Source organism: Barbus barbus (genome assembly GCF_936440315.1).
Source record: "Barbus barbus genome assembly, chromosome: 38".
In the NCBI taxonomy this organism is placed as follows: Eukaryota; Metazoa; Chordata; class Actinopteri; order Cypriniformes; family Cyprinidae; genus Barbus; species Barbus barbus.
The window spans coordinates 20,128,508-20,156,207 of record NC_136716.1 but is presented as its reverse complement, the minus strand read 5'-3'; the positions used below and the strand labels follow the sequence as shown (position 1 = coordinate 20,156,207).

Here is a 27,700-nt window from a genome sequence, read left to right as displayed (position 1 = left end):
GAAAATTGGGAATAGTGACCAAACCGAGGAACCACCAGAGGAAGAGATAGAGACCTCTAGGCAAATAGCCAAAGCAAGAAAGCAAAAAGGCAAAGTCTTACCTGCAAAGGGGAAAGCTGTCAAATCAAAACCTGACCAGAAAAAAAATCCAACCAAAACTCCTGCAAAAGTTGCGAGAAGGAGAGGTGCTAAAGCAGTAGATACAGAAGGGGACGAATCGGAGAGCGAGAAAGTAGAGAGCTCAGAACAAGAGAGTGATGAAGAAGGAAAGGATGACAATAAGGAGGGGTCAGATTGCGTGGAGAACACTGCTGAGACAGAACTGTCAGATGTAGGCAAAAAAACAGAAGGGGAGGAAGAAGACGATGTAGGGGAAAATACAGAAGGGGAAGAAGATAAAGATGACGATGTAGGAGAAAAAACAGAAGAGGAGGAAGAAGAAGCGGAGAAGAAAAGTGAGAGAAAGGACAACCCCGATGTGCCTGCTGAAAGCAGAATCAAAGAAGAACCCGAGAAGGAACCTGTTAGCAGTGCAGAAGAAGACGACTCTGAGGAGGAACTGAGCGATACGTGGCAAGAGAGCACACAGGGAGAAACAGCCTGTTCGTCAAAGAAACCAGGACCGCTAAACCTGACAGTTCACCTCCAGGGGCAGAAAAAGATGTTAAAATCTAAGATACTACAAAAGAAAGGGCCTTCTAGAGGAGAGGAGCCTAAAGATGATTCTGTGCCCTCAAAAGGAGTCCATATTAAAGGAATGGCTCTCTCCAAAGGTGGCGCTGCTAAAGGTAAGTCTCAAATTCTACAGTTGGCAAGTAAAACAAAGACAATGAGCAAGACAGAGGAAGATCAAGTAGCAGCCCCAATAAAAAGCCCCAAAGGTCTTCTGAACAGACAGTCTCGTATGCTGTTTTCAATGAAAGGCAAAGGAAAGGACGATAAAAGCAAGATAAAAGAGCAACCTCCAAAAGACACTGAGGATGCTGTTGAAGAACTAAATCAAGACTCATGTGAGAAAACAGTGGCGGACGCAGTTGAGCCTGAGCCTGAAGAGGAGATGCCCTCAAAGTCAACAGAGCGTTTATTGGCCCGGAAAAGAGGCATGACGACATTGCGGCGTGTCTCAGGATGGATTCAAAAGAAGATGCCAAAGGGCTTACACGTTCGGAGAAAATTATCAGCAGTCACCCAAGCGATTGGGATCTCAAAATGGTTCCCTGCTTTGGTAGTCAAGAAGAGGAATAGCAGCACCAAGTCCAAGAAGAATCTTATCCGACACAAGATGGTTAAGAAAATGGCAAGTGGTGGAAAATCAAAGAAGGAAGTATCAGCCTCAAATGATTCCAAGACAGATGAGGCTATTACGGCTGATCCCCAGGGTGACTCCTCTGATGAACCTTGTTCCTCTCCACAAGACGTAGAGGAAAAGGTCAACTCAGGAGAAGCTAAATATGCAATTGTGTTCCCAAGGATGAACAAAATTGGCAAGGCTAATGAAGCCACTGTTCCATCTACTAGCACCAGCACAGGTAATGTAGGCACAACAGAGCGTAAACCACCAAAGCCTGGTGCTCGTCTGGTTCTTCCAGTCAAGCCAGACCTTAGCTTACTAAAGTCCATTAAGAAAAACACTCAGGAGAGTAAAAGTGATAAGAATGGCAGCCCAAACTCTCAAGTGATTGAGGGGCAGCCTGAAGTTAAAGCAGACAAAAAAGAGCCAATATCAGGCATCAAAGAAGGTACAAGTATACTACAAGCCGCCAAGGGAAAACTTGGGGGATCGCAAGTAAACATTGCCAAGTTGTCTATATCTAAACCTGTGCTTAATGGTATAAGTATGGGACAGAGCAAAGAACTGGAAAGGAATCAAATGAATTCAGATGTGTCAGCAGAACCTGAGACATGGAGGAATGGAGTGATGCAACCTTCTTATGAGGAGGATGCAGACCGAGAGGTGGCGGAACTGATGGGTGAGGGTCTTTTGCCCTCCGCTATGGAGCTACACTGGGCTCAGACTCAGCAAATGTGTGGTGATCCTCAAGACTGGCTACGTTCGGAAAACCTCCTGCCCCATCAAACAGTGGAGAAGCTTACTAAATGGACAGTGTATCAAGATGATGAACATGCCCATATCATTCCAGTACATAATGGAAGAGGCCCATGGGAATCTGAAGATCCAACCCAAAATATGCTAGAGGAGAGACTTAACAGCACACAGGTATGACATATGCAGAATAATTTACACAATTTTTGCTGTTGAACTCTTTTGCAATTATGCAGGTAACCTTATTGACATCTACAATGCTTATTGTTTGATTGTTTGAAACAGGAAGCTGGGAAATAGTGTAGGTGTTATCCACATGTCTGCCCACTGGGGGCTCTCAGTGACAGCTCTGCTCTGCTTCCTTTACTTTGTGTCTCAGGTAATGATGCCAGGAAGCAGCCAAGCTGTGGAGGTGGATGAGGTGGAAGATTTAGCACAGCTGGAGTGAGTCATCGCAGCAGTCACCTGATGTACACTTCCTAGTGTAGACTGTCAAAAGCCACACTTGTAAAAAGTGAATTATATGAACAAAACATTAATTTGCACATCAGATAGCATGCTGAGTTTGTCTGAATTGTTTTAAAACATGAAAACTTTAACCAAAGTGTGCATCTTATTTCAGAGAGGTGTGTGAGAGTTCTGTTCTGCTGAATTTGAAGAAGAGGTTTCACCGGGATTCAATTTATGTATGCATTACCTTTTCCAGACAATCAAACGTGATCATGTCTCTCACATTCAGTTGTCTCTTTAACGTAACGGTTTATTAAAACCAACAGACGTATATTGGTGATATGCTCTTGTCCATCAACCCCTTCAAGCCTCTCAGCATCTACACTGAGGATCTGAGACAGCAGTACCAGGGTAAAGAAAAGCACAATAATCCACCGTGAGTGATTTTACTTATGAATATTCAAGCAATGTTTGGCAGTAGGCAATTTTTTATTATTAGTTTGAGAAGTGTTTAACTGTCATATTGAAAGACTGAAGATTTTCATTGTCCCTGTAGTCATATATATGCCATAGCCGATGCTGCCTTTTGCCAATCTCAGAATACCACTCAAGAGTACTGCATCATCATTAGGTGAGGAGGATTATGGGTATGTTTCATATGCATATACACTATACGTATGCATTACACATATCCGTTTGCATATACATACATAAACACACATCTATGAATCCATATTCATAGAGACAAACAATACACATATATATAATGATTTACATAATCCGTTACATATATATATATACACATATTCCTACAATATATGTTATAAATTTGAATGAATGTGAATGTCTCAACAGTGGACAAAGTGGATCAGGGAAGACAGAGGCTGCCAAGCTCATTATCCATTACCTGAGTTCCATGTATCAAGGCAGAAATGATCAATTACGTCAGGTAAATCAATTTATTAAGACATAAGGAAAATTAAGACATAATCCCACAACTCAAAAAGATAATCTCCCTCTCATCAGCCAATGGACGTTTTACCCATTCTTGAGAGTTTTGGTAATGCCAAGACCATACTGAACAACAACTCTAGCCGATTTGGAAAGTACCTACACATCCACATACGCCAGTAAGTGTACTGCATGTTGGTTTAAGGGGTAGTGAACTTTAAATGAGCATGATATGATCTCCTTTAATTTTTTTAGTGGTGTTGTTGTCGGGACATCTTTGTCAAAATATCTCCTTGAAAAATCAAGAATCGTCTTCCAGGTTAGATGTTTATTCATTAGCTTGCACCTTAGTACACCTGCAAGGAATGAAATGAAACCGTTTTCCTTTAGGCTAAGGAGGAGAGAAACTACCATGTTTTTTATGAACTGTTGGCTGGAATGAATGATTGGGACAAGCAGGATATTTACCTGCAAGGAGCTGAAACTTACTTCTACCTCAACCAGGTAGAATAAAAGCCACTTAAAAGCCTATTCGTTTATGATATTTGTCTAATATTCCCGTTTTAAATGCTTTTAAGGGCAGGGCTTGTGAGCTACAAGGAAAGCATGACAAGAAAGACTTCCTGCTTTTGGTCCACTGCTTGGAGACCATTGGTTTACATGCAAATCAACTTGCAACCATTTGGGCCATTCTGTCATCAATCCTACAGCTGGGCAACATTTGCTTCAGCTCCTATGAGGTGTGGATGCCTGGATTACCTCTTTTAAAAACAGTTTTAGCTTTTAGGACCCTTAAAAATGTATATGCTTTAAACTGTGTGTGTTTGTACCCCCACAAAATTAGAGTGAATCGTTTGAAGTTGCCCGTATTTTTAGTGAAGCCGAAGCTCGGAGAGTGGGAAACCTCTTGCAGGTGTCTGCCGAGGCCTTACAGACGGTCATCACACACCGGGTGACTGTGAGCGACTCATACACACACTTACCCAAATACACATTTCTTTCCATGCCCTCGGATTTAAATTAATATTTTGTGTTCAATACAATTTAAACTCAGTTGTTTTCAACATTGAAAATAAGAATTGTTTCTTGAGCACCAATTATGTGACACTGAAAAGATTTGTTTTCACAGGAAACAACTTATGATAGGATCTACTGTCCACTATCTGTGGAAAGTGCCATTGAATCCAGGTTAGAAATCCCAAACAATAAAACGTAATTGAAATGATAAGATTCTATAATGGATTACATACATTAACCCATAATATAGCTGATGAATACTGACAGATTGCTCTTGATTCAGAGATGCAATTGCCAAGGTACTGTACTCCGTGCTGTTTGACTGGATTCTTGAACGCATCAATGAGTGGTTGATTCCCACAGAGATGGACAGCACTGTTGGAGTTGTGGATATATACGGCTTTGAGGTATCTTGTCCCTCATTATGACCTTAAAGTGACAGTTTTACTGTCAAATTTCTTGTTGATTGTCTTTATATATTTACAGCTGAATCATATATATGCGCAAAGTGTCACTGAATTCCCACTTGTTAAGCCTCTTTATAGTAAGTCTGTGGGAGAGAACTGAACAAATGTGCATTACAGGACCTGAGTGTGAACAGTTTCGAGCAGCTGTGCATAAATTTCGCCAACGAGCAGCTGCAACAGTTTGTGAACAAAGCCCTGGTGGCCCAAGAGCAGGTCAGTGTGTGTCCTCAGCTATCTTATAGACAATTTATTCTCAGATTTTTCCATGTTTAGAGGCCAATTATGAAAATATTAACACTTTGAAGAGACTCTACCATTTAGACTTGATGGGAACATGTTTTAATCTATATCTATCAATTCCAATGGGACCAGCAATCGTAATTCTTGAGATACCATACCATAAATGTGGCTTCTCAGATACGTTTTTTGCCCTGGAAATAATTAATACTTTAGGAAATAAAACAAGTGGTTGGCTGTGTGTTTTTGTTAGGAGGAATACAGTGCAGAGCAGATCCAGTGGTATCCAATAATTCTGGAAGACTCTAATGGCTGTCTGGATCTCATCTCAGCACGGCCGTATGGAATCCTCCGCATCCTGGATGACCAGACTTGCCTTCCTCAAGTAATTTCCCATTTCAACTTTAAACCAGACATTTGAGTTCATTTAAAGTCAACATTCTTTTGAATAATCTTATACTACAGCTCAATTATGGATTTGGAAGTCTTCTTCTACTTTATTGTGATGTTTAAATATCATAAAACTTGAATTTCCACCAAAATGACCTAGTGTTGATTCAAATGCAAATTATACTACAATGGATTTATGGGCTGCCTTTGTCTTTTTTGCCTTTCTCCTTCTTTTTTGTCCCAGGCTACAGACCACACGTTCTTGCAGAAATGTCATTATCACCATGGCAACAGTCCCTACTACACCAAGCCCAAAATTCCTCTCCCGGTGTTCACAATATATCACTATGCAGGCGCTGTCACGTACCAGGCAAGCCTGATCTGAGCATTCACAAAATGTTTTATTCATGAAAGATGATTGTTCTGACAGTTTACCCAAGAATCTTTTGATTTCCATGGCTAAAATACTTTTTGGCAGACATTTTGGCTAAAATTGCTTTATTTCCCTTACCAGGTGCACAACTTTCTAAATAAAAATCATGATCAGTTTCGTCCAGAAGTATTAGAGCTTTTTGCCCGCAGTCGTTTACAGGTAAATTCATCTCAGTTGTGTTCATGGAAGCTCACACTGTCCTCAGTGATTTGTGATGTGTCAAGATTGAAAAGAAACACAATAATGTGTCCACTATTATATATTCATGAGACTGTCAACACACCCAGACACAACAAAAGAGTTAGCAACAACCCATATCATTTAAGCAAACTTTAGGTCTCATTAAGTTTTGAAGGATCAATGTTTGGTAACAAATACCTGTAACAAGTAATTGGAGTGTGTTTTCTTGTCTGTGTAGATGGTGTCGGGTATCTTCCGGAAGGTTCAAGAGCGTTACGTCCAACAGAAAGAGCTGGGAAGAGCAAGGGGTTACCGGAACCAGATGTCAACAGTAGCTGCTCATTTCCAGCAGACGCTTATAGAGCTCACCACTCGTTTGGAGAGGTCAACAAATGTCACAGTTTTTTATTTTGCTATATTTTGTATAAATGGACTGCTTTGTATTTTATACACAGGGCATTTGGTATTGCCAGTTGGTGTATGTATTAGGCCAATATGAGAATATGTGTAAATCATTTTATTCTGTTTTTTTTTAGGTGTAAAACTACATTTATACGATGCTTTAAACCAAACTATGTTAAGGTAATTTCAGCTGACACTATATGTCATTTACATATAGTCTCTCTGGTTGTGAACAATTATGTTTAGAATAAGCAAGCACAAATGTATTGGTGGACCTCAATTTGGTGTTTTTGCGTGTTTTCAGCTTCCAGGCATATTTGATGTAGACTACATAACTACACAGCTAAAGCATGGAGGGATACTGGAGACCATTCACATACGAAAAGAAGGATTTCCTATTCGTATCCCTTTCGCTCTGTTCATGGAGAGGTAACACGCTACAGCAGAAATTAGGACATTCAAATACATTATTAGTTGTATGAGTGTGTGCGTAAATTTTTATAGATATTTTATTGTCCTCTTTTTTATTTATTTATACACACACACACACTAAAAATAATGGACAATTCACGTAATTCCATTGATCAAAATGTGTGTGGATCTTTATAGGCGAGTTTATCTACATTTTTCTAGCACCGTTTCTTTGTTTAATTTCAGATATGGTGTATTACTGGCCCAGAGACCTGCACACCAGTCTTGTAAAGAGCAAGTAGTGACTTTACTGGAGAGTATAGGAGCAGAGGAAGGCCAGTACCAACTAGGACTCACTAAAGTACAGTAACATTACTCTTTACCACAGCCTAGGTTATTTTGACTCATTCATTTACTACATTAACACTAAAGACCCCACCCTCTAATGGTTTCCTTTCATGTGAACACACACAGGTGTTTATGAAGGAGAGTCTGTACCAGCGGGTGGAGGAAAAATGGAGTAGCACCCAAACATGGGCGGCAGTCACCATCCAGAGGAACATTCGCGGCTTCATCTGCCGGAGAAACTTCCGTTTCTTTAAACAGAAGGCTATCGTCCTTCAGTCCCACATCAGGGGCCACCAGGCTCGGTGTGTGCAGTGATTTCAAATTTGCTAAACCTCGAGAGCATGATAAAAACAGAAGAGAATTGAATGTGATTCTGAATGTGAAGCAGTGCCGCACTCTTTCTGTTACAGGAAGTACTACAAGAAATTAAAGCAGTCCTTCACTCAGTTCTGGGCAGCTATGATGATCACCAGAGACACCATCAAGAGACGTCATTGGAGGGTGAGAGCTTTTATCTCTAGCTCTTTCAATCCTTTCCCCCGTGTGCCTGTGGCTTCTTCTTAGCTTAATTTGCATATACATAAATCCACACGCTTCACTATATCAGCTGTTTACCTATATGGTCCATTGCTAGGTAACCAAGGCCACGTTATTAATATGTGGCAGCTAATATGAAGCAATGAAGCACTCCTCTCATTCTAAATAAAGGATTGTTATAGTAATCATTATATTAATTCATTCCAACCAGTTTTATATTTTATTATCTAATGCAATGACAGTCAAATACATTTCCAAGTTAGTCATACGAGCCACTGAATATTGATTACTATTTCCTTACATTATGTGTAAGGTCACAGTGTGAACTTGCATCAGAAGTCATGAGTATTATAATATATTTTACTCTTTGAAAGGATTTGAACAGTTAGTGTGCTGAGTGAATTCATGAGATTGTGAAATTCAATCTATCGCTTTTAAAATGGCACCCATAGTTTCCAATTACTCAACCTCTATAGCAAACAAATTCCAATTTCATTTCAAATTAAATAAAAAGCGTGGTGGTTTCCATTCATGTTTTTTTTTATCAATTTATTTTAAGAAAAAACAAAACAATACACAATGCAAAAAAACAAAAATCAATTATTAGTACAGTTATGTTTATTCTCTGATTCATGTGGCATGTTTGGTCTCTCTAGTGCGTCATGGGCTGTTTAAGAGTGTGTATACATGTAAGAAATATCTGAGTTAGGTGAGGTGAGCTCCACCCGCCCGCCTGCCTGCCCTTTCATCTTTGATCCTAGATTCTCTCTTTATTCCTCACTTTCTCTCTCATTACTGCAAAGCACCACTTCTCTTGTGTTTGGATTTCAACTAATTTCATCAGTTAAAGAGCACTTTACATGGGGACGACTACGTTTGTTTTAATATCATCCTAGGTAGGTAGTGTTTAATATTTATCCATATAACACATGCTAATAGCAAACAGAAAGATTAACGATAAAATTCAGGGCAGAAAATAAGAAAGAGTTTATATCAGTTATATAAGACTTTAAGATTTGTTTAATGTGGTGTAATATGTTGGAAAAAGCTTTTAAATGATAAATTCTCTTTTTTTTCTTTTTTTTTTGGATTTACACTACCAGTCAAAGATGTTATACTTACACATTCTTTATTATTGCTGTTTTCAATATATGTAGAATAATATTAAAGTTACATTACATAACACAAATGGAAATATGGGAATCATGTTAAAATCTAGATGGCAACTCTCCACATTGTGGACGCTCTCTCAGCCTTCATGAGGTGCATCATGGGATGATTTTAAATGGTTCCCATGTACGCTGGACACTTAATGACAGCTTTTCCTTCAGGTCTGTTAAAAAGAATATGAATAAAAATTTTATTTTGTAAACATTCAATTTATATTTATGAACAAAATTAGTCAGTCCAAACCTTTGGCTGGTACTGAGTTATATTTAAATGATCCACTAAGTTATATAACCTGCTGCTTTCAGTTCTGTTTCCTTGTAACCCCTCATTGTTGTATACAGTTTGGACTATGTCCTCCTCAGCTGTCATGCACTCTGCTGTCAAATCACTTTGTAGTAATTGTTATGCATTTGTGGTAAGACTGGTTTGTCACATGGTCCTCATTCAGTGGGTTTAGCAGCTTTGTGTATATTTTGTATGATAGTATTTTTGCTTGTCCAATAAAAGTGAAATTGTTTAATATAAAAATGGTTCACTGGAACAGGCAAAAAGTATCTGGTGAAACAGATTTGTTTCTACAGAATGCTAAAATCTTATTTTCTGCACACTGTTTTCTGACAACAATTAAACACAAAACAGAAAAGGCCAATCAAACACAATGATAATATTAAATGATAAGATAAAAAATGGGTTTGGTGACTCATATTTCATGTAATGTTTTTGTTTGGGGAGGAGCGAGTCATGGGAGGGTTTTCCTAGGATATAAAAGAAGGCCAGCTGCTAAGAATAGCCCTGTTTACCTTTGCATACGATGTCGTGAACAGGTAATAGAATAAATGAGTGGAATAGCTTATAAATAAATAAATGTCCAATGGTTCAGTCAAGAAGGAATGAATCACTACAATATGCAAATGGACAGAGAGTGGCTTAATGTTAAACTTTTTTTTTTTTATGTTAGATTGTGTTTTTGATTGTATTTTGATTTGATCAGGAACATACTGATAGAACCAGAGTGAAAGAAGCAGCAAAACCTACATCTTCCTCTTCAGAGATGGTGAGACACTCTGAATCTTTTCATTTTTATAGATTTTTTAAATTTTCTTCTGTGCGCTCAAGGTCTCTGAGCATCTTAGTTTTATGGACTTATGGACATCTTAGTTTTATGTGAATTTTGAACAACACAAAAGAATGAAATATTATATTTTTCCTCAAGGATGTGGGAATATTGGAGATCCCGGCAGACCTGTCGGCCAGATTACGCAGTGCAGCAGGTGAGATCCTTGATACCTGATAACCAATTAAGAGTACTGAAATTATACTTTAAACTGAAATATAAGTACTGTAATTTACTTTATTATAGTACTGTAATAGATCAAACACACTTGAGTGAAAGTATATAAGAGTTTCCATATTTATTTGTGAAAGTGCCTAAAAGTAAAATGTAAACTTTTTCTTTGACTGAAGAAATCAAGAGACAGTGGAGATTTTTTTGTCATCAAAGTAACTTTGATTAACAGGTTTCTTAAAGCAACCTATATTCACAATTTTCTCAATGGTTTGACAATGTGAAACTGTTAAACTAATCCAAGATCCTGTTGAAATTTGAAGTTGAAATTGGACAAAATTCTACAGGTTAAAAAAAGTCTGTAATGCTCACCTAAAATGCATTTACAGTAAAAACAGGAATATTGTGAAATATTATTGCAGTTTCAAATAACTCTGGATTCTTTGATGGATATAAGCATATTTTCTGATTGTCAATTTTGATTAATGCATCTTTGCTGAATAAAAGCATTCAGTTTTAGAATGATTGACGTTGTTCACACTCAAATTAAGTCTTTTAAGTAATTGATTTAATTAAACTGTATTGCTTTGGGTAAAAACTGTTTTGTAGTAACTCATGAGCATCCATATTTGTATTCACATTTGACAATGATTGCTTTCAGGACGTCCTCAAGGATCAGGAGTAACAGAAGTAGGTCTGCCACAGGTCAAAGCAGACCACAACCTCTCATTGCCCCAAGACATTGACAGACACCCTTTCTCCCAATATGCCAACACAGTCCTGAAGGTAGAACTTAAAAAACTACCTACCTAGTTTTGTGGTCTTCACAAGCAATTTCCATACCTGTGAATCGATTGCATCCTTTTTTTTTACAGCAGTTATCTGTTTTCCTTTCCATTAGGACGGATGGTGCCAACCGCAGGGTTTTCCACTTCAGAAACCTCTGATGTCTCTGGATCCTGATGATGCCCGTACAGCTCTAGAAATCTACAAACTGGTCAGTACAGAACCTAAAAACATATTGACGTGTTTTGCATAAATGGAAATAAAGTTTGAAGTAAAGCTTTACTAAAATGTTGGGTATATGAAATTAGTCCTTCCTCATCTACGTTCTCCTTTAGATCCTGCGTTTCACCGGTGACTCTGATCTGACTGGATGGCAAGAGCAGATATTGGGGAACTATATTGTGGAGAAGAGTCAATTACGGCCCAGTATCAGAGATGAGATTCTAGCACAACTGGTGTACCGCACTTGGGACGGGGATAATGAAGAGAGTGCCCTGCGGGGCTGGTTGCTCCTGGCCTGCTGTCTGAGTGCCTTCACACCCTCTCCTGCCTTGGAGAAACCCCTGCTCAAGTACGTCTATAGCAGTGCTTCTCAAAGTCCGGACTCCGGTCCGGATCAGGACCCGGAGGGAATTCAATCCGGACCCGCTTCTATTTCATATTTCAAGAACACTAATTATATTTCCTACTTTGATAAACGCACGTTAAACTTGTAAATCATTTGTTTATTTATTCTTATTTTTTTATGTCTTTTTGGAGAAGGTCCGAAATTGCAGGCGAGATATTGAAACTTTTCCTTCATGACATTTGTTGTCATCATGACATCCAGTGAGCGTATGACGTTTGACGTAATCGGGCGACATTTCACCGCTAATATTTTTTTTTTGTTTTGTTTTGCTATCACTTATATTATGGCAATTTGTCTTATAGCAGTGCCCAGTGTATACATTTATTTGTGGCGGCTTGTCACAATATCAAAACTGACCGCTACAAATTTTCCAAAAGGCTTATACTTCGTTGAATAAAATGCTGCGCTGGTGTTTTTATATGAATGTACCTTTTAAAAGAACCGTCCGTTTTCTTCAGAAAAGCTTTGATGTCAATTTTCATTTGGTCTTTCCTGTAATGCCTGATAAAGTAGCGCTTATTTGATTACAGTCGTTACCGGGGAAACAGCTATATATCACGCTCCAACAGCGCCTCCTGCTGGCAGAGAATCAACTTGCATTTGCTAGTCTGCGGGAAACACTGGTGTCTGTCAGCAAACATAAACAAAAAAGCATGCTTCAGAACTGTTTTGAGAAGGTGCTTAAGTTTTGAGCCATGTATTATTACTATGAATTAGGCTACTACTACTACTATTACTATCTTGTGCCCAAAAAATCAGCATCATATAGGCCATAGGCTGCCCTGATTTCTAAATATCGGCATTGGCCAGAGAAAAAACATTATAGGTCGACTTCTACTGCTGACACTTAAATTAATTGTTTTGCCACTTTTGCACTTGTTATTAAAGTATTTTGAATGCAAAGGGAACCGTTTTTTTTTTTTAAATTAGTGTTTATTTGTTATATGTTATGTATGTTTATTAAAAACACGTTTTGTAATAACCAATTGTTCCGGACCTTTGACACTGATGAAAATTCAGATTTGGACCTTTGAATGTAGACTTTGAGAACCCCTGGTCTATAGTAATAGTATTATAAACCCAAAAGAGGGGTCTTTAGAACAGGAAGAGAGCGGACTGATGTAACACTGCCATTGGTTGATTATTAAATTTTAAATTTCCTAACTAAACTATACAGATTGTCAAATTTCATATTGATCAATAGATCAATTCAGTACAGTACAGAAGTCAGTGTTTCTGTACAGCTATTGGTTATCTTCAAAATTAAAAGTAATATATATTATGATCGTCAGGTACGTGTCTGACCGAGGTCCAGGGGAGTTTCGTGCTCTCTGCCAGCACAAGCTCCTCACATCCCTCCAGCTCCCCTCTCCTGCCTGCAGACAACACCCACCAAGTCAACTCGAGTGGACAGCCAATCAGAGAAAAGGAAAGATGGTGGTGGAGGTTAACACTTTCAATGGTGAGGGCTGTAGTTTTCTTAGAAAACTGAGCTGATGAGCTGTACCTGATAACTGGAATAGTTATCAGCTAAATTTTGGATTCCCAGTTTCACTGTTCATTCCAAGAGAACAAATTATTATTAATATGTTGGATTATAAATGTATTAAAGTATGGTGTTTATTTGATGTTCACTGTTTTTATTTTTCAGAGGAAAGGTTAACTGTGGAGGTGGAATCTTGGACCACAGGAGAACAACTGGCCTCTTGGCTTCTTAGCTACAGGTAGCTAATAGATAAATATGTCTGTTTTTGTGGAGGAATCTTGCAAAAAAAATCATCCAGGTTATATTTATCCCCAAATATTTTTAACATGAAAAAAATAATGTTCATGAAAACTGGGCAGGTTTTTTCATTTCTATAATGCAATAAAATGAGATTCACCAATACTTCTTAATGTCATATTTTTGTTCTCTCAGGGGTCTGAAAGAAGCTACACTGGGCTGGTCTGTGTCTCTGCTGGCTGGAGAGGGCTGGACCGACCTGGCTGGCTGTGATTTTGTAATGGATCTCTTGGCTGGAGTGGAGGCTGATGTGCCCCTGCGTCACCCACCCCCTGAAACCGATTACCTCTTTAGCACAGGCAACAGGTACGCCTCTATAGTGCTCAGTGCTGACAGTTCATTCAAAAGGAAACTGTGAAATTACTGCTTAAAACCTTTGTTTTTAATCCATTATGTCTTTTTTTCAGTATGGCAACTACCGACCTGGATGACTTTATACCACCTGCTCCCTCTATGCAAGCCCCTGGTTTCCCCTCCTTTGAAGCATCCCCATGGGACACCTATGAACCCTCTTCCACATCCCAGGGTGAGTGTCCAACCATTACAAGGAAACAGACAGTAAATTCTGAGTCATGTTCTGTTGCGTAGCTTTGCAGAGGGACGATGAAATAAATCAAAGTGAATGAAAGCTACAGTATGAGGGTTGGGACCCGGCTCACCCTGTAGAGTAAATAAAATAATATTTTCACTCTGACACTCCTGAAAAATAATTTCTTTCAGGATCTCGCGGTCGACAGATGGATGCTTACGTTGATGACCTCTTTGATCCTGTGTTTGATCAGGGTCCTCCGGTCAGTATCATCCAGTTCAAATATATAAACATTATTGTACAGTTTATAGTCAAAGCGGCAGCAACTTTAAACTCACCATTAATAATAAAGTCATTATTTTATAGCAACTGATCAATATATCTGTTGATTTTTAAGTGAATTATAAATGAAAAATGTGCTTGTGCTGTCTTTCTTTAAAATAAATGCCACTGTAGATTTTTTAAATATTTTTTAATATATTGTTTTACATTTATAGAGATGGAACACGAGCCATGACTCAAACTTGTGTCACCTGCAAGAGCAGCACAGCTCAACATGTCAGAGCACATGTGCTTATCACTAGGCTACACAGATATATTGTTAACATTTATTAAGCCAGCAAAGATTACATAGCGTTGGCACTTATTAACTCTGAGATCTACTTGTATTGTCTTTTATCTTTGTGGGCTGACCTGAGGTCTTACTATCTGCATTTTTATTTGTTTTTTATTGATAGGACTTTGAACGGATGGCCATGCTGAATCGTAGAATGAGAGGAGGTGGAGGTATGATGCCCAGCATGTACACCGGAGCAGGTACAGTTTATATCTGTTTAATTAGTGTGTAGGGATTGATCGATAGTGATCCAGATATTTAGAGAGCAGTGAAGCCAATATAATGCTAATTAAAATGGTACAATTTGATGGTAACAAATAATATTGCTGAATTTAAACAATTTATTTACACAGTAATTATTTATATTTATTAATTTATCCATTTAGAAGACGCATTCATCCAAAGCAATTTACAAAACATCACAAGCAATTTTTCATAGAGCCAACAATGCCCATAGTATACAATGGCCGTTTTAGAACAACAATTTAAATAAAAAATAAATATATGAATAAATATATATAATATTTACAATTTATTTTTAGTTTAGTTTACATTTTTATTTAATGTAATTAATTTTAAATTGAACATCCAGTCATTTTAATATTAATTATTGTTTTATTTAGTTAATTTTTTTTTATTTAATTTAAATATTTAAAATAAGACCTGACATTTATTTTGGACCTGACATTAGAATGTATTTTGTATTGTTGCTAATAACATTTGTTGTCTCCTTTTTTTTTTTTTTTTCAGTTGTATGATTCCTCCCCCACCCCTAGACACAATGACACACAAGCACAGAAACACACACACACACACACACACACACACATGCACACATGCACACACACATGCATGCTTACAGACATATGAATGCAAATGCAGGAGCTAATCAGAACGGACATGTAATGTTGGCTATCAGTATACACTCACTGGCCACTTTATTAGGTACACCTTGCTAGTACCGGGTTGGACCCCCTTTTGCCTTCAGAACTGCCTTAATTCTTCGTGGCATAGATTCAACAAGGTGTTGGAAACATTCCTCAGAGATTTTGGTCCATATTGACATGATAGCATCACGCAGTTGTCAGCTGCACATCCATGATGCGAATCTCCCGTTCCACCACATCCCAAAGGTGCTCTATTGGATTGAAATCTGGTGACTGTGGAAGCCATTTGAGTAAAGTGAACTCATTGTCATGTTCAAGAAACCAGACTGAGATGATTTGAGCTTTGTGACATGGTGCATTATCCTGCTAGAAGTAGCCATCAGAAGATGGGTACACTGTAGTCATAAAGGGATGGACATGGTCAGCAACAATACTCAGGTAGGATGTGGCATTTAAACAATGCACAATTGGTACTAAGGGGCCCAAAGTGTGCCAAGAAAATATCCCCCACACCATTACACCACCACCACCAGCCTGAACCGTTGAGACAAGGCAGGATGGATCCATGCTTTCATGGTCTTTACACCAAATTCTGACCCAACCATCTGAATGTCGCAGCAGAAATCGAAACTCATCAGACCAGACAACGCTTTTCCAATCTTCTATTGTCCAATTCTGGTGAGCCTGTGCGAATTGTAGCCTCCGTTTCCTGTTCTTAGCTGACAGGAGCGGCACCTGGTGTGGTCTTCTGGTGCTGTAGCCCATCTGCTTCAGGGTTCGACGTGTTGTGCGTTCAGAGATGGTATTCTGCATACCTTGGTTGTAACGAGTGGTTATTTGAGTTACTGTTGCATGGGGTGGTGATGGCGCAGTGGATAAGACACATGCCTTTGGTGTGAGAGACCCTGGTTCGAATCCACTGTGAGACACCAATGTGTCTCTGAGCAAGACACTTAACCCCTAGTTGCTCCAGAGGCGTGCGACCTCTGACATATATAGCAATTGTAAGTCACTTTGGATAAAAGCGTCAGCTAAATGAATAAATGTAAATGTAAATTTCTATCATCTGCACCTAATAAAGTGGCCGGTGAGTGTATATTTGTTTGTCCAAGTGATTCTATATTTGGCACATGTAAACACTGTCACATTCTTTACTTGCATAAAAAAAAGAATGTATTTTGTAACTGGACTGTTTACTCCCCTTATCATTTAGGAATGCCAATGAATCCTGCCATGGCTGGCTATGGTGCCACACCAATGATGCCAAACATGATGCCTACTATGCCCATGATGCAACCCATGCAACGTAAGCATCCTGCTGATGTTGTGCTTCTCTGATAGCATAAACTGTTTAATGCTTACCCTCTTCCTACTGCTTGTTTTGGACGTAGCTATGATGATGCCAACTGCCATGCCACAAGCCATGCCTGCTGCAACACCGGCTGTCAACTCACAGCAAATGGCTGCTCAGCAGCAGGCCTTTATCAATCAACAGGCTCTGTTTCTGGTTAGTAACGCTTCTGGTATAACATTATTATGTTCTTACATTTGTTACATGAGTTCGTTCAACGTAAAGAAGACAGATAAATCTATTTTTCCCTGTAGGCTCAGCAGATGACAATGCAGGCGATGAAACTGTCCCAGAAGCAGCAGCAGGAAGAGATGCGAAAACGCGAGAAAGAGTCAAAGAGGCAGTCACCACGTCAGTGGCGGCGCTCTCCTCCGCGTGCACGTTCACCTTCACGCTCACCCTCACCCAAACCCCGAAGCCGTCCCCAGGAATTAAGAACCGTCCCTCAGACCCCCAAAAAAGCCCTAGAGACCCTTCCAAAGCCCCGCAGTCCAGTGGTACAGGAACTGATCAGTGCTGTAAACGCTGTAAACGTTTACGCTTCAGATTTTTGCAATGACTTAATTACATTTTGTTCTTTAAGGCACAGCCTGATGCAGAGGTGGATCTCAGGGCCCCAGAAGATCAAGGGTCCTTTCAGGAGAAGAGGAATTTTTTTCAAAAGATCGGTGAGTAGACACTGTCAAATCAGAATCCTTCAAATGGCTAAAATAAACTTAAAATATATCTTTATGCATCTCAGGAACATCAGAAGCACGCCCAAAGTCTGCGCCAAAGGTTGCTAAGCCACTGATATACGCCACTCCACCAGAAGTGGCCCAACTCAAATCACCTCCACCAGTACAGACTGAAGGTAAGACGCTTGTCGCAACACCTAGGGCTACGTTTTTGTGATTCATTGTGGTCTTTATTTAAATTCACACTTAAGACATTCTAATGTCTTCTTTAGTCTTATTTAAGATTATAATGTGTTTTGAAGTTTATAAACCATTCTTCACACAGTGAAACCACTCCCAAAACCTCCTAACATCCGAACACCTGAACCAGAATCTCCAGAACCCACATCTCCTAAACCAGAACCTACTAGTAACATTAGAGAGATCATCAAGCGGTACCAGAGCCGGCCCTCTCCAGAACCTAAAGCCTTCGAGCCTGTCAGGTCATTATTATAAAGCATAGCTTGCTCCACCTAGAGACCACTTTTCATGAGAATTCCCAATGGATAAAATCAATCACTACGGAAGTAAATGGGTTGCTAACTGTGATTCACACTGCAACCTCTGCTGTTCCTGAAAACTTGCATAATATTATGATGCTTTTCACTTGGAGTGACTTCCAGACTGTAAGACAAGGAATAAAGTGGACTTTGATCTTCACAGGGTTCCGGCCAAGCACTTTGTAAAGAAAAATGATCCCAAGGAAGAGGCACTGGCCATTCTCAAAGGTCAGGGACCTGTCTCTAACCAGAAGGTAGATGATACCGACCTGAGTGACATGCCATAATCTAGTGTTTTGAGCTCAAAGTCAAGGATGCAGAAGCTGACCATAAATCTCTTTTTTTTTTTTTTTTTTTTTTTTTTATTATTATTATTTGTGCTGCAGAAACAGTGGGAACAGAAGCCTCCTTCACCCCCTCAGCCACCTGAGTCCCATGGCCCTCGTGAAATCTCTAACGATATGAGGCAGAAGCAGCGTTCACTAGCTGACCTCTTCGGCTCGCAACGTTCACATGCTTTACCTCGAGCCCGTGAGCCCATGCCTCCTACACCTCCCAACATCCCCGACCCACCACAAATGCCGCCTCCTGTACCTAGTAAGTGATCTTATTTATCTTATACATCTTATATATAGGGGTCATTTCTAAAATATACGCAGTACACATGGTATGTCAAGTATGATTGAAATCGTATTATTTCATTTTCTTTAATCATAATTAGCACAATTAACTGAACATGAGGTGAAATTAAATAATTCACTGTAGGTTTGAGGCGGATGTTGTCATTTTTGTAATGCTGCTAGGTACTATGGATTAAAATTAAAAACTGACAATTCTCTTTCTCTAATCAAAATATTCCAGGTGTTGAAAACTGGCAATTTATTAAGAAATAAAAAAAAAATAATAAGAAATAATTGTATTTTATCTGTTTTTATGTTTTAAATAAGATATGCATAACAATTAAGAAATAAAAAAAACCATTAAAATATTTCTTAAATTTTTCCATTCTGTCTAATAGAAAAACTGCTAAATTATTATTATTAATATTTTTTTTTTTTTTTTTTAAATGTGTTGTCTTGGGGATATTTGGATAGATCGATCATAAAAGATTTAATTTGTAACACAGGGGTATGCATATAAATTTGAAAGTTAGATATACGTATGCAAATTTGACAAAAACTGTGAAGATTTTAATCTCTAAAATTCAATATTAAGGTAATATAATTTCTAATTTCTTATCCTTTATGTGTTCCTAAAGATCAGTTCAACAAGATGTTTGAGGAGGAGAGTGTTCGCTCCCAATTGCACAGATTCTCTGCCAGCGTTTACTTTTCCTACCCCAGTATGCCTGGCAAACTCTTCCTGCGCAAGGAGGTAATTAAGTTTTATGTGACTTTACATGACTCCTACAAAGGTTATCACGGCTGCTTCTGGCTAACTTAAGTATACTCAATGTATTTGTGTTTTCTTGTGCGCAGCTCTTTTATCCCAGGGATAAATTCAACCACCCATACATTCTTAATTTACTCTGTGAGCAGGTCAGTAGCAATCATAGTATTATACAATGCAAAGTTTCAAAATCAATATATTTTATATTAGTTTGTATACATCAGATTCTGGGCCACATTATCTACTGTTTTTGTGAACTGCAGATCATGCGAGACACTTACTCGGATTCTTGTCTGAGGATTTCACGTGAAGAAAGGCGTAAAATGAAAGATCTTTTGGGTATGACAGATGCTGTTTTTTAATAACCATGTACCAGTCTAATAATAATTCAGATAAACGATTATGGACAATTCAGCTAGTTTCTGTGTTTTTATCTTACCAGCAAGCTTCCATATCGGAAATCGTATCAATTCACTAGATGACACCCTGAAGAAAAGAATTGTCATGGCAGCAAGAGACAACTGGTCCAATTACTTTGCACGTCTCTTTAATGTGAAGGTGAAATACTTGGCTTTTCTTACATAATGCACATAAACATGCATACAGAAATTTGTTAAGCACTCTGAATTTTTTTTACATTTCTGTGTTTCTGTGTTTGCTTTTAAAACGCTTTTTTTTTTGGAATGCATTGTACAGCACTTTGGGCTGCTCTGAAGGCAGTAGAAATGTGCTTTATAAGAAACTAAACTAAACGTGTGCTTCAACAGGTGGGGAATGGAGGAGATGCTCAGATTCTGGGAGTATCACATAGAGGAATCAGACTGCTGAAAGTGGCCAGAGCTTCAGGCATAAACCCCAAACATCTCAGACTACTCCACAGCTACAGGTACAGAACATCTGACAGGATAGAAATGTTGTGTTAAACAGGATAAAGCATGCTTTTAAATGTTTTTATTACCCTGTTGTTCAAAAGTTTGGGGTTTGTAAGATTTTTTTAATGTGAAAAAAGAGTAAAAACAATACTGTTACAATTTAAAAGAATTGTTTTCTGTTTTAATACATTTAAAAATTAATTTATTCCTGTAATGGCAACCTGATACTTCAGAAAACGGCACCAAATCAGCCAACTTATAGGAAATTTTATTGTATTATCAATGTTGAAAATAGCTGTGTGGGTTAATATTTGAATGGAAACCGTTATACGCTTTTTTTTTCAGGATTCTTTAATAAATAGAATGTTAAAAATGACAACATTAATTTGATATATAATTATTTTGTAAAATTACAAATGCCTTTGATCTGTTCCTTGCTGAATAAAAATATTATTTTCTTAAAAAAAGAAAATGATTAACCCCGAACAATTGAACAGTAGTATATAATATTCTATAGTGTTGCAGTTTATATAACCATATGTTTATACTGTTCAGTTTTTCACAGGTGTTGTCAGTACAGCAGCAAGGGGCTAATAAAGTCGTGATCTCTTTGAGTAATGAGGACTTGGAACTTCACTCTCAACAGGCACCACAGATCGCTGCTGTGATTTATCTCTTCCTGATGCAGCTGATTACGGTGCCGTGATACTAACCTTAACATAGCTTTCATTTTTCATTTAATGTCACCATACCTGACCCTATTTACTTTCATGGTCTTATAAGGAATGGTTAATGCAGTGCATTTTATTTATAGGAAAAAATTGCTCAGTCTCTGAAACAACTCAGGCTCTCTTTTTCAATATCTCAACCCTTCTCTTTCAACCACCTCCATCTTGATATGCAAAACCTTATTTTCACAATCCAAACAATTGCCAAAGGATAAAATCCCACCACGTTTTTTATTTATTTTATTTGTTTCTTTCGCTATATGAAAGTAAAATGGGTTGTGGTTTCATGTTTAACAATGACATTAACTATTATTGTGCATAGTTTTCATTTCATTTGCAAAAACAATGATAAATGTGCATCTACCTCCATTTGCAGAACTCAGACTATGTGATTGGTGTGAAGAGCTATGTGACAGATGACAAGAGCTTGCTGTGCTTTCACAGAGGCGATGTCATCAAAATCCTCCACATGGACGGCCTCAAGGACGGTGAGAAGAGAAAACATTTAGGATCTCCTTAAACTTTACCTTAAAAATGAATAAGTGTAATTTCTATGCTATTAGCGACAAAATCATAAAAATTGGAAAAAAAATTGGAAAAATTTTTGAAAAAAAATAAAGAAACATTGGTTAAGCAAAAAGTCCAAATTAAAAACAAGGATACGATTAGATTAATTGCTGCTGTTTACAGATGTTAGGCCTGTCAGCAGTGACATGGCACAAGTGTTATTTCCCAGGACACATTTTTTTTAGGAAGTAGGAACATTTAATGCATGATATTTAAAAAAAAAAAAAAAAAAAGTGTGACATGTTTGTATATTGAATATCACTTGTATATATGAATAAGTAGTACAGCATAAACCCTAAAAGGGATTGTTTTTGTTTTTTTATCTTTGTAGGATGGATGTTTGGTTCCAGTGGGGGCCGTTCTGGACTCTTCCCGGTGGACGTCACTCAGCCTTGTGCCCCACCAGACTACCACAGCAGCAACATGGAACGGCAGCTTGAACGGAAAAAGAGTATGAGACTCACTGGCTCTTCCCCCAGTGTACCAGCCAATGGCCCCGTCACCAACAAACTTGTCAATGGCCCTGTGACCAACATACCTGCTAATGGCTTTGTCTCCAACACTCCTGTTGCCCGCTCAGTGGCTAGCAGTGTACACAGTGCTGGCGTGGGGTCCATCCAGAGATCTGAATCAGAACATCAGCATTATATCATGACTGAGTTTGCCAGGAAGTTCTTCACAGATGCTATCAGCAGGTGAAATCTTCTGGAAAGCAGAAGAGTTTGCATAATACTTCACAAACGCCACTTGACATTGATTTATTCAAATCAATATATTTAGTTATGTATCATATATTTATTTATCTTTTTTTCAGACAAAACAAAGACAAAAGTTTTAATGAGATGGTGGAATACACTCCAGTACGTATGCATCTCTTAGTCTCTCACTCAATGCATGCTGGGATTTTATGTTTTTTTTTTTATTGTTTTTGTTTGTGTTTTCGTTTGTTAGAATCCTAGTCAGGAACCACTGATCCTTTTCTCAGACAAGGATCTCAATCGTCTGGGTGTTCAAAACTTCATGGGTAAGTTAACAAATGTACTGAAAAACAGACTAACTGTTAGTTCACCCACTATAACAGCAAAAAGTTTGGGTTCCCTGGGATAATGTACAGTCAATGGGTCATGTAAAATAAAATCAGAACCCCAGTAAGAAGCAAAGAGGTCTCTTATGTCTTTTGTACAAGTTTGGTAGGGTGGTAAAAGTTTTATCACCCTGAAAGTTTGTTTTTTTGATAATGACAGACTAAAAAATGGTATGATCAATAAGTCATGACAACATCATGACATCAATACAAGTTAAGAAATGTTCAACTTTTTTAAAGTTTAATGTAATTCAAGTCAAAATGACTAATAAAGCTAAGATGATTGTACCTTATAAATTTAAGGCAGCAACTTTTTTTAATAGTGTATAACTGTACATTATCCCCCTTAAAAATACATTACATAAATTAAAAATAAAAATGATTTATGTCATTTAAAATGACAAAATAAATAAAATTGATAAATTAATCATTGACTTTAAATTAAGAGCGTTTGGAAGAATAAAAAAGACTTTAAAAACTAATATGGCTATTTATACAATTGTTTGCCTGGGAAAGTGGCCATTATATTTAGTTGTTGTTATAGCAAAATATTTAACCACAGATTGACCAATCAGAATGAAGTATTCCAATCTGATTCCATTGCATTCAAAGTATTTGACAGCCATCTCTTTGTAGTTTTGATGCAGTTTATGATGGATCAGCCTATGAAGAAAAATCAGACCGAGAGCGACTGCGTTAACTTCATTTTGCAGGTAAGTGTTCCCTCCAAATGTTGATCATATCTTTTGAGAGGTATTGTAAATGTATACATCTGTTTCATGACAACTTGTTTTGGTTTAGTTGGGAAAAGAGAAGGAGATCCTCAGGGATGAGATCTACTGTCAGGTCATCAAGCAGACCACAAAACACCCAGTGAAGTGAGTAAATAATACTTGTTTACTACCATTCAAAAGTTTGTGATCAGTACTTGGAAGGACACATTAAATTGATAAAAAGTGACTGTAAAGACATTCATAATGCTATAAAACATTTCTATTTCAAATAAATGTTGCTATTTTGAACTTTGTAGTCATTAAAGAATTCTGAAATGTTACCAGCCCTAAATTTTTGAATGTGCATATTGTTTGCTGATTTTGTAGGGAGAACTGTACTCGTGGCTGGCGTTTGTTGAATCTGGTGACTGGATTCTTCCCCTGTTCCAACACTCTCCTGCCATATTGCACCCGCCACCTGGAGGCCATCATTCAGGATGCCAACCACCCTTTTCAAGGTACAGTATCCACTTGTGGATTTTGCTAGACTATATGATTAGAAAGTTATTTGCACCTAATTGTATCAGGAATAGCTTTTTTGTGTTTGCATTGGGTTGTGTGAATATAATATTTGTTTACAGAACTGGCAAGTGTGTGCTTGAAGAATCTCAAACGATCACTCAGTTTCGGAGGACGCAGACACATCCCTTCACATTCAGAGATGGAGGCCATTTTGGTAAGTGAAGACACATGAGAAAAGAAAATTAGTTGAACAGAGCAGATGAAAGTATGTGAAATTGTTTTTTTGCCCTGCAGGCTGGGAGGAACTCCCGTCGGCTGCCCATAAAGCTGCCTGGTGGACAGGAATTTACCTGCAAGATTCGCAGCTTTAGTGTAAGTGAGGGCCGCTCTTTCTATTTTGGATCTTTTCAGATAACGTGTTGTTTACATGTAGTACTTTTATGTTTTTCTGTAGGTCGCGTTTGAGGTGGTACAAGACTTTTGCACTGAGATGGGCGTCTTAAATCCAGCAGAAGTGAAGGAATTATCCATCCATGCCACTAAGAAGGGGGGTAAGATATCTTTAGTCACTCTTATGCGCACTTGAACACATATCAGACAATGCTTTCATACTGTCTTTACCACAAATCCCCCTCTTTAGGTGATGTGACACGACCAATTCACTCCGATGAGTATCTTTTTGACTTCCTGCTGGATGATGGCTCCATCTCCCTCTCCTTTCATCGAATAATCTGGAAACAGCCCTTGCAGTTCAGCAATGATCTTTATCTGGAGTTCCACTATCAGCTGGTACTAAAACAGTCACTTTTGAATTTGTTATTATGTGAAATATTAAAGTAATGACACAACCCCTGTTTTACATGAACGAATATCCAAAATTCCAAGATATATATCTTGAAATGTACTGTATACGCTACATTTGAAATGAAATGTATACAATTATTTTAAAGAAATGCAACAGTTTATTCATCAGATAATCTTGAAGAAAAAGCTATTCAGACAAAGCTATTGTTGATGAGAAATGTTTCCTGAGCACCAAATCAGCATATTACACTTTAGAGTGGCATAATGGCTGCTGAAAATTCAGCTTTGCCATCACAAAAAGAAATCACCTTTTTAAATATATTAAAATAAAAACGTTATTTCCAATTGTAGCAATATTTCACAATATTACTATTTTTTTTTTTTTTACTGTATTTTTGATTAAATCAGTGCAGCCTTGGTGAACATAAGAGACGTATTAATTGAAAAATCTCACCAACCTCAAACTTTTTTTCCATATCTTTCATTTTCATGTACTGTATGATGGATCTTATGTTTTTCAGCTTGTGGCTAACTATCTGGGAGGGAGGCTGTTGCTGGGCACGAACAGTGCTACAATCTACCAGCATGTGGCAGAGTTGACTGCTCTTCAACACCTTGCACTTGGGCTGACGGATCTACCCTCCAAGTAATTTGATAAATATCTCAAACATTTGAGTCATTTCAGCTGACCGTCAAATCATTGTCTTAAAACCTGACACATCTTTACATGTAATCAATTTTCATCTTCAGCGCTGAGGTCAAGCAGTACCTTCCCCGAATGGATCAGCTCAACTCCAGTGACGAAAGACTTCTTGCTACTATACGGGCACAGTTTTCTACCTTAGGGCCCCTCAGCCATCTTGATGCCAAAGCTCGCTTTATCAGTGAGTGAATAAATCTGCTTAATGTTTCCAGATAGCTGTTAAGCCATTCCATTTATTGATTTCACATCCTTATATCCATATAAACAAACTCGTCAACTTTCCAGAAAGTGTCAGTGCGCTGCCTTTCTTTGGATTTGATGTATTCACCGCTCAGAAAGTAAGTCATCGCAGCTGCCCCTCTCCCTCGCTGGTGGCAGTCAACCATGAATTTATCAGAGTCCTTGATCCCAAATCACAGGTGTGACATCCTTGATCTGTCAATTCAGTTCCCATGATGTTTTGATCTTAATTGTGTGTTTTAATCATACCCGACCACAACTAAACAATCACAAACTTCGCAGAACGCATGTTTGACCATGTCTATGGAGGATGTGCAGTCCTTGCGCTCAGTCCGTCCCAAAAAAGACAAGCTGCCATCAGTTGAGATCAGCTTTAGTGGCCAAACTCAACCCAGGACTGTGAGCTTCAGTCTAAAGCAGGTTCGTATGTAGATGATATATACAATATACATGTGGTCGTTTTCAAGAGCTGGTCTTATTAATATTTGGTTATGGTAAATGAGATTGCTCTTATATTGATCCCTCGTGTCTCCCAGGCGAAAGAGCTGTGCCACACCATTGCTGTGATTATGGAAGAAGTGGTGAAACCCTCCCACGGCAGTTTGTCCAGTCGGTCTGGAACTCCACACTAAACAACAACATATGCAAACGTCACCTAATATCCCATGACTTACTCTAAAGTTCAAATATGTCTCCTGCCATAAAATATTGCAGTCATTGTATTTAAAAAAAGATGTACAAATGTTTATGTAAGATCAAGGTTAATGCTTACAAAATGTTTAATTCAGTATAGACCGTTTTTCAGGGGTGTAAAGATACAATTTTCTATAAAAATATCATGACATTTTGAACTTTTTGGAATGAACATTAATGATTTAATAAGCGTTATTTAATGTAATAATGTTTTTTCAAACAAATGTTTAATTTAACATCATTATGAATTTATACCAACAAATGGGGATGATTTGATTATATTTATTATAAGGCTGACCTATTTTGTATATGTGTTATCATTGTTTAATTATTTAAAATAAAATAAAAGCAAACTGATTAGTGAGTATAGATGTTAAACTATTAAAATGTTAAACTATTAAAGTGTAAAATGTCTTCTGAAGTGTAGTTTTCATTATTTTTCAATAAATATCACTGATGTCTTTCCTCCTGTCAGAAAACCGAGAAAATATTTTTTTTTTCCATTTTGCGTGCAGATACATATTTAAATAGCGATGTTTATAAATACAAATTTATTATAAACCCTATATGATATCAAAGTTTTTTTTATTACAAGTATAAACAAGAATAAACTTTAACGATTAAATACAATACTGGATAACATTATGAATACAGAAATAATATAGGAAGACAACAAAGAAACAATAAATAAGAATATATATATAAATAAAACAAGAAGTACAGAGGTAGTAAATCAAATTACATAACATTCAGCAGATTCATATTTTTTAGTGTTATAATTGGGTAGTTAAAATCATAAAGCAAATTATGTAATTTGGGTAATGTTGAAGAAAATGTACATTTATGAATATAGTATTTTTCCAATAAAATAAATACATTTCCTATATATTCTATATTATGTTTACAATAAAAAATTAAATTACAATGACAATTCAGACTGCAATTCCTTAACAAGGGGGCATTTGAAAAAAATAAATAAAAGATGATCAATAGATTCAATACAGAAATTACTATTCAAATGAGAATGACCAAATTTTGATGTAATCTCATTAGTGGGGTATATATTTACTAAATTTATAAGTAAGAGCCATGCTTTTTATCTATTAAAGAATTCCAGAAAAAAAATCCCCTCGGAGTAATTCTTTTCCTTGATTGAGACGCATTTCTTATAACTTTATTACTACATTTTGGGTTGTAAATATATGACATCAAAGGTTTCACTTTGAAATGCAGGGCAACTACGTCACACAGAGGCTCCGCCCTACCA

General features: G+C 37.6%; 1 protein-coding gene across 1 annotated transcript; it reads left to right on the top strand.

The window, feature by feature from the left end:
* Positions 1-1,102: 1,102 nt before the first annotated feature.
* LOC306858159 (unconventional myosin-XVB-like) lies at positions 1,103-26,908 on the top strand (the record flags this gene model as incomplete). Its single annotated transcript, XM_079398556.1, has 64 exons — positions 1,103-2,218; positions 2,424-2,488; positions 2,667-2,730; positions 2,821-2,930; positions 3,051-3,125; positions 3,350-3,443; positions 3,521-3,624; positions 3,701-3,764; positions 3,836-3,949; positions 4,024-4,185; positions 4,290-4,403; positions 4,575-4,633; positions 4,746-4,869; positions 5,047-5,142; positions 5,420-5,551; positions 5,801-5,926; positions 6,071-6,148; positions 6,408-6,553; positions 6,706-6,751; positions 6,876-7,000; positions 7,229-7,343; positions 7,457-7,632; positions 7,741-7,831; positions 10,029-10,091; positions 10,251-10,308; positions 10,984-11,108; positions 11,224-11,319; positions 11,444-11,679; positions 13,029-13,198; positions 13,388-13,460; positions 13,655-13,825; positions 13,927-14,045; positions 14,240-14,310; positions 14,786-14,864; positions 16,765-16,857; positions 16,943-17,058; positions 17,157-17,399; positions 17,486-17,570; positions 17,645-17,755; positions 17,905-18,061; positions 18,282-18,372; positions 18,505-18,715; positions 19,377-19,492; positions 19,597-19,656; positions 19,771-19,846; positions 19,950-20,065; positions 20,275-20,393; positions 20,935-21,076; positions 21,484-21,595; positions 22,006-22,369; positions 22,489-22,534; positions 22,626-22,698; positions 23,395-23,471; positions 23,560-23,636; positions 23,859-23,989; positions 24,113-24,207; positions 24,288-24,365; positions 24,448-24,544; positions 24,634-24,782; positions 25,319-25,443; positions 25,548-25,681; positions 25,786-25,919; positions 26,023-26,160; positions 26,277-26,908. The coding sequence occupies 64 exons, from the start codon at positions 1,103-1,105 to the stop codon at positions 26,370-26,372; spliced, it is 8,319 nt and encodes a 2,772-aa protein (XP_079254682.1). The 3' UTR covers positions 26,373-26,908.
* Positions 26,909-27,700: the final 792 nt, after the last annotated feature.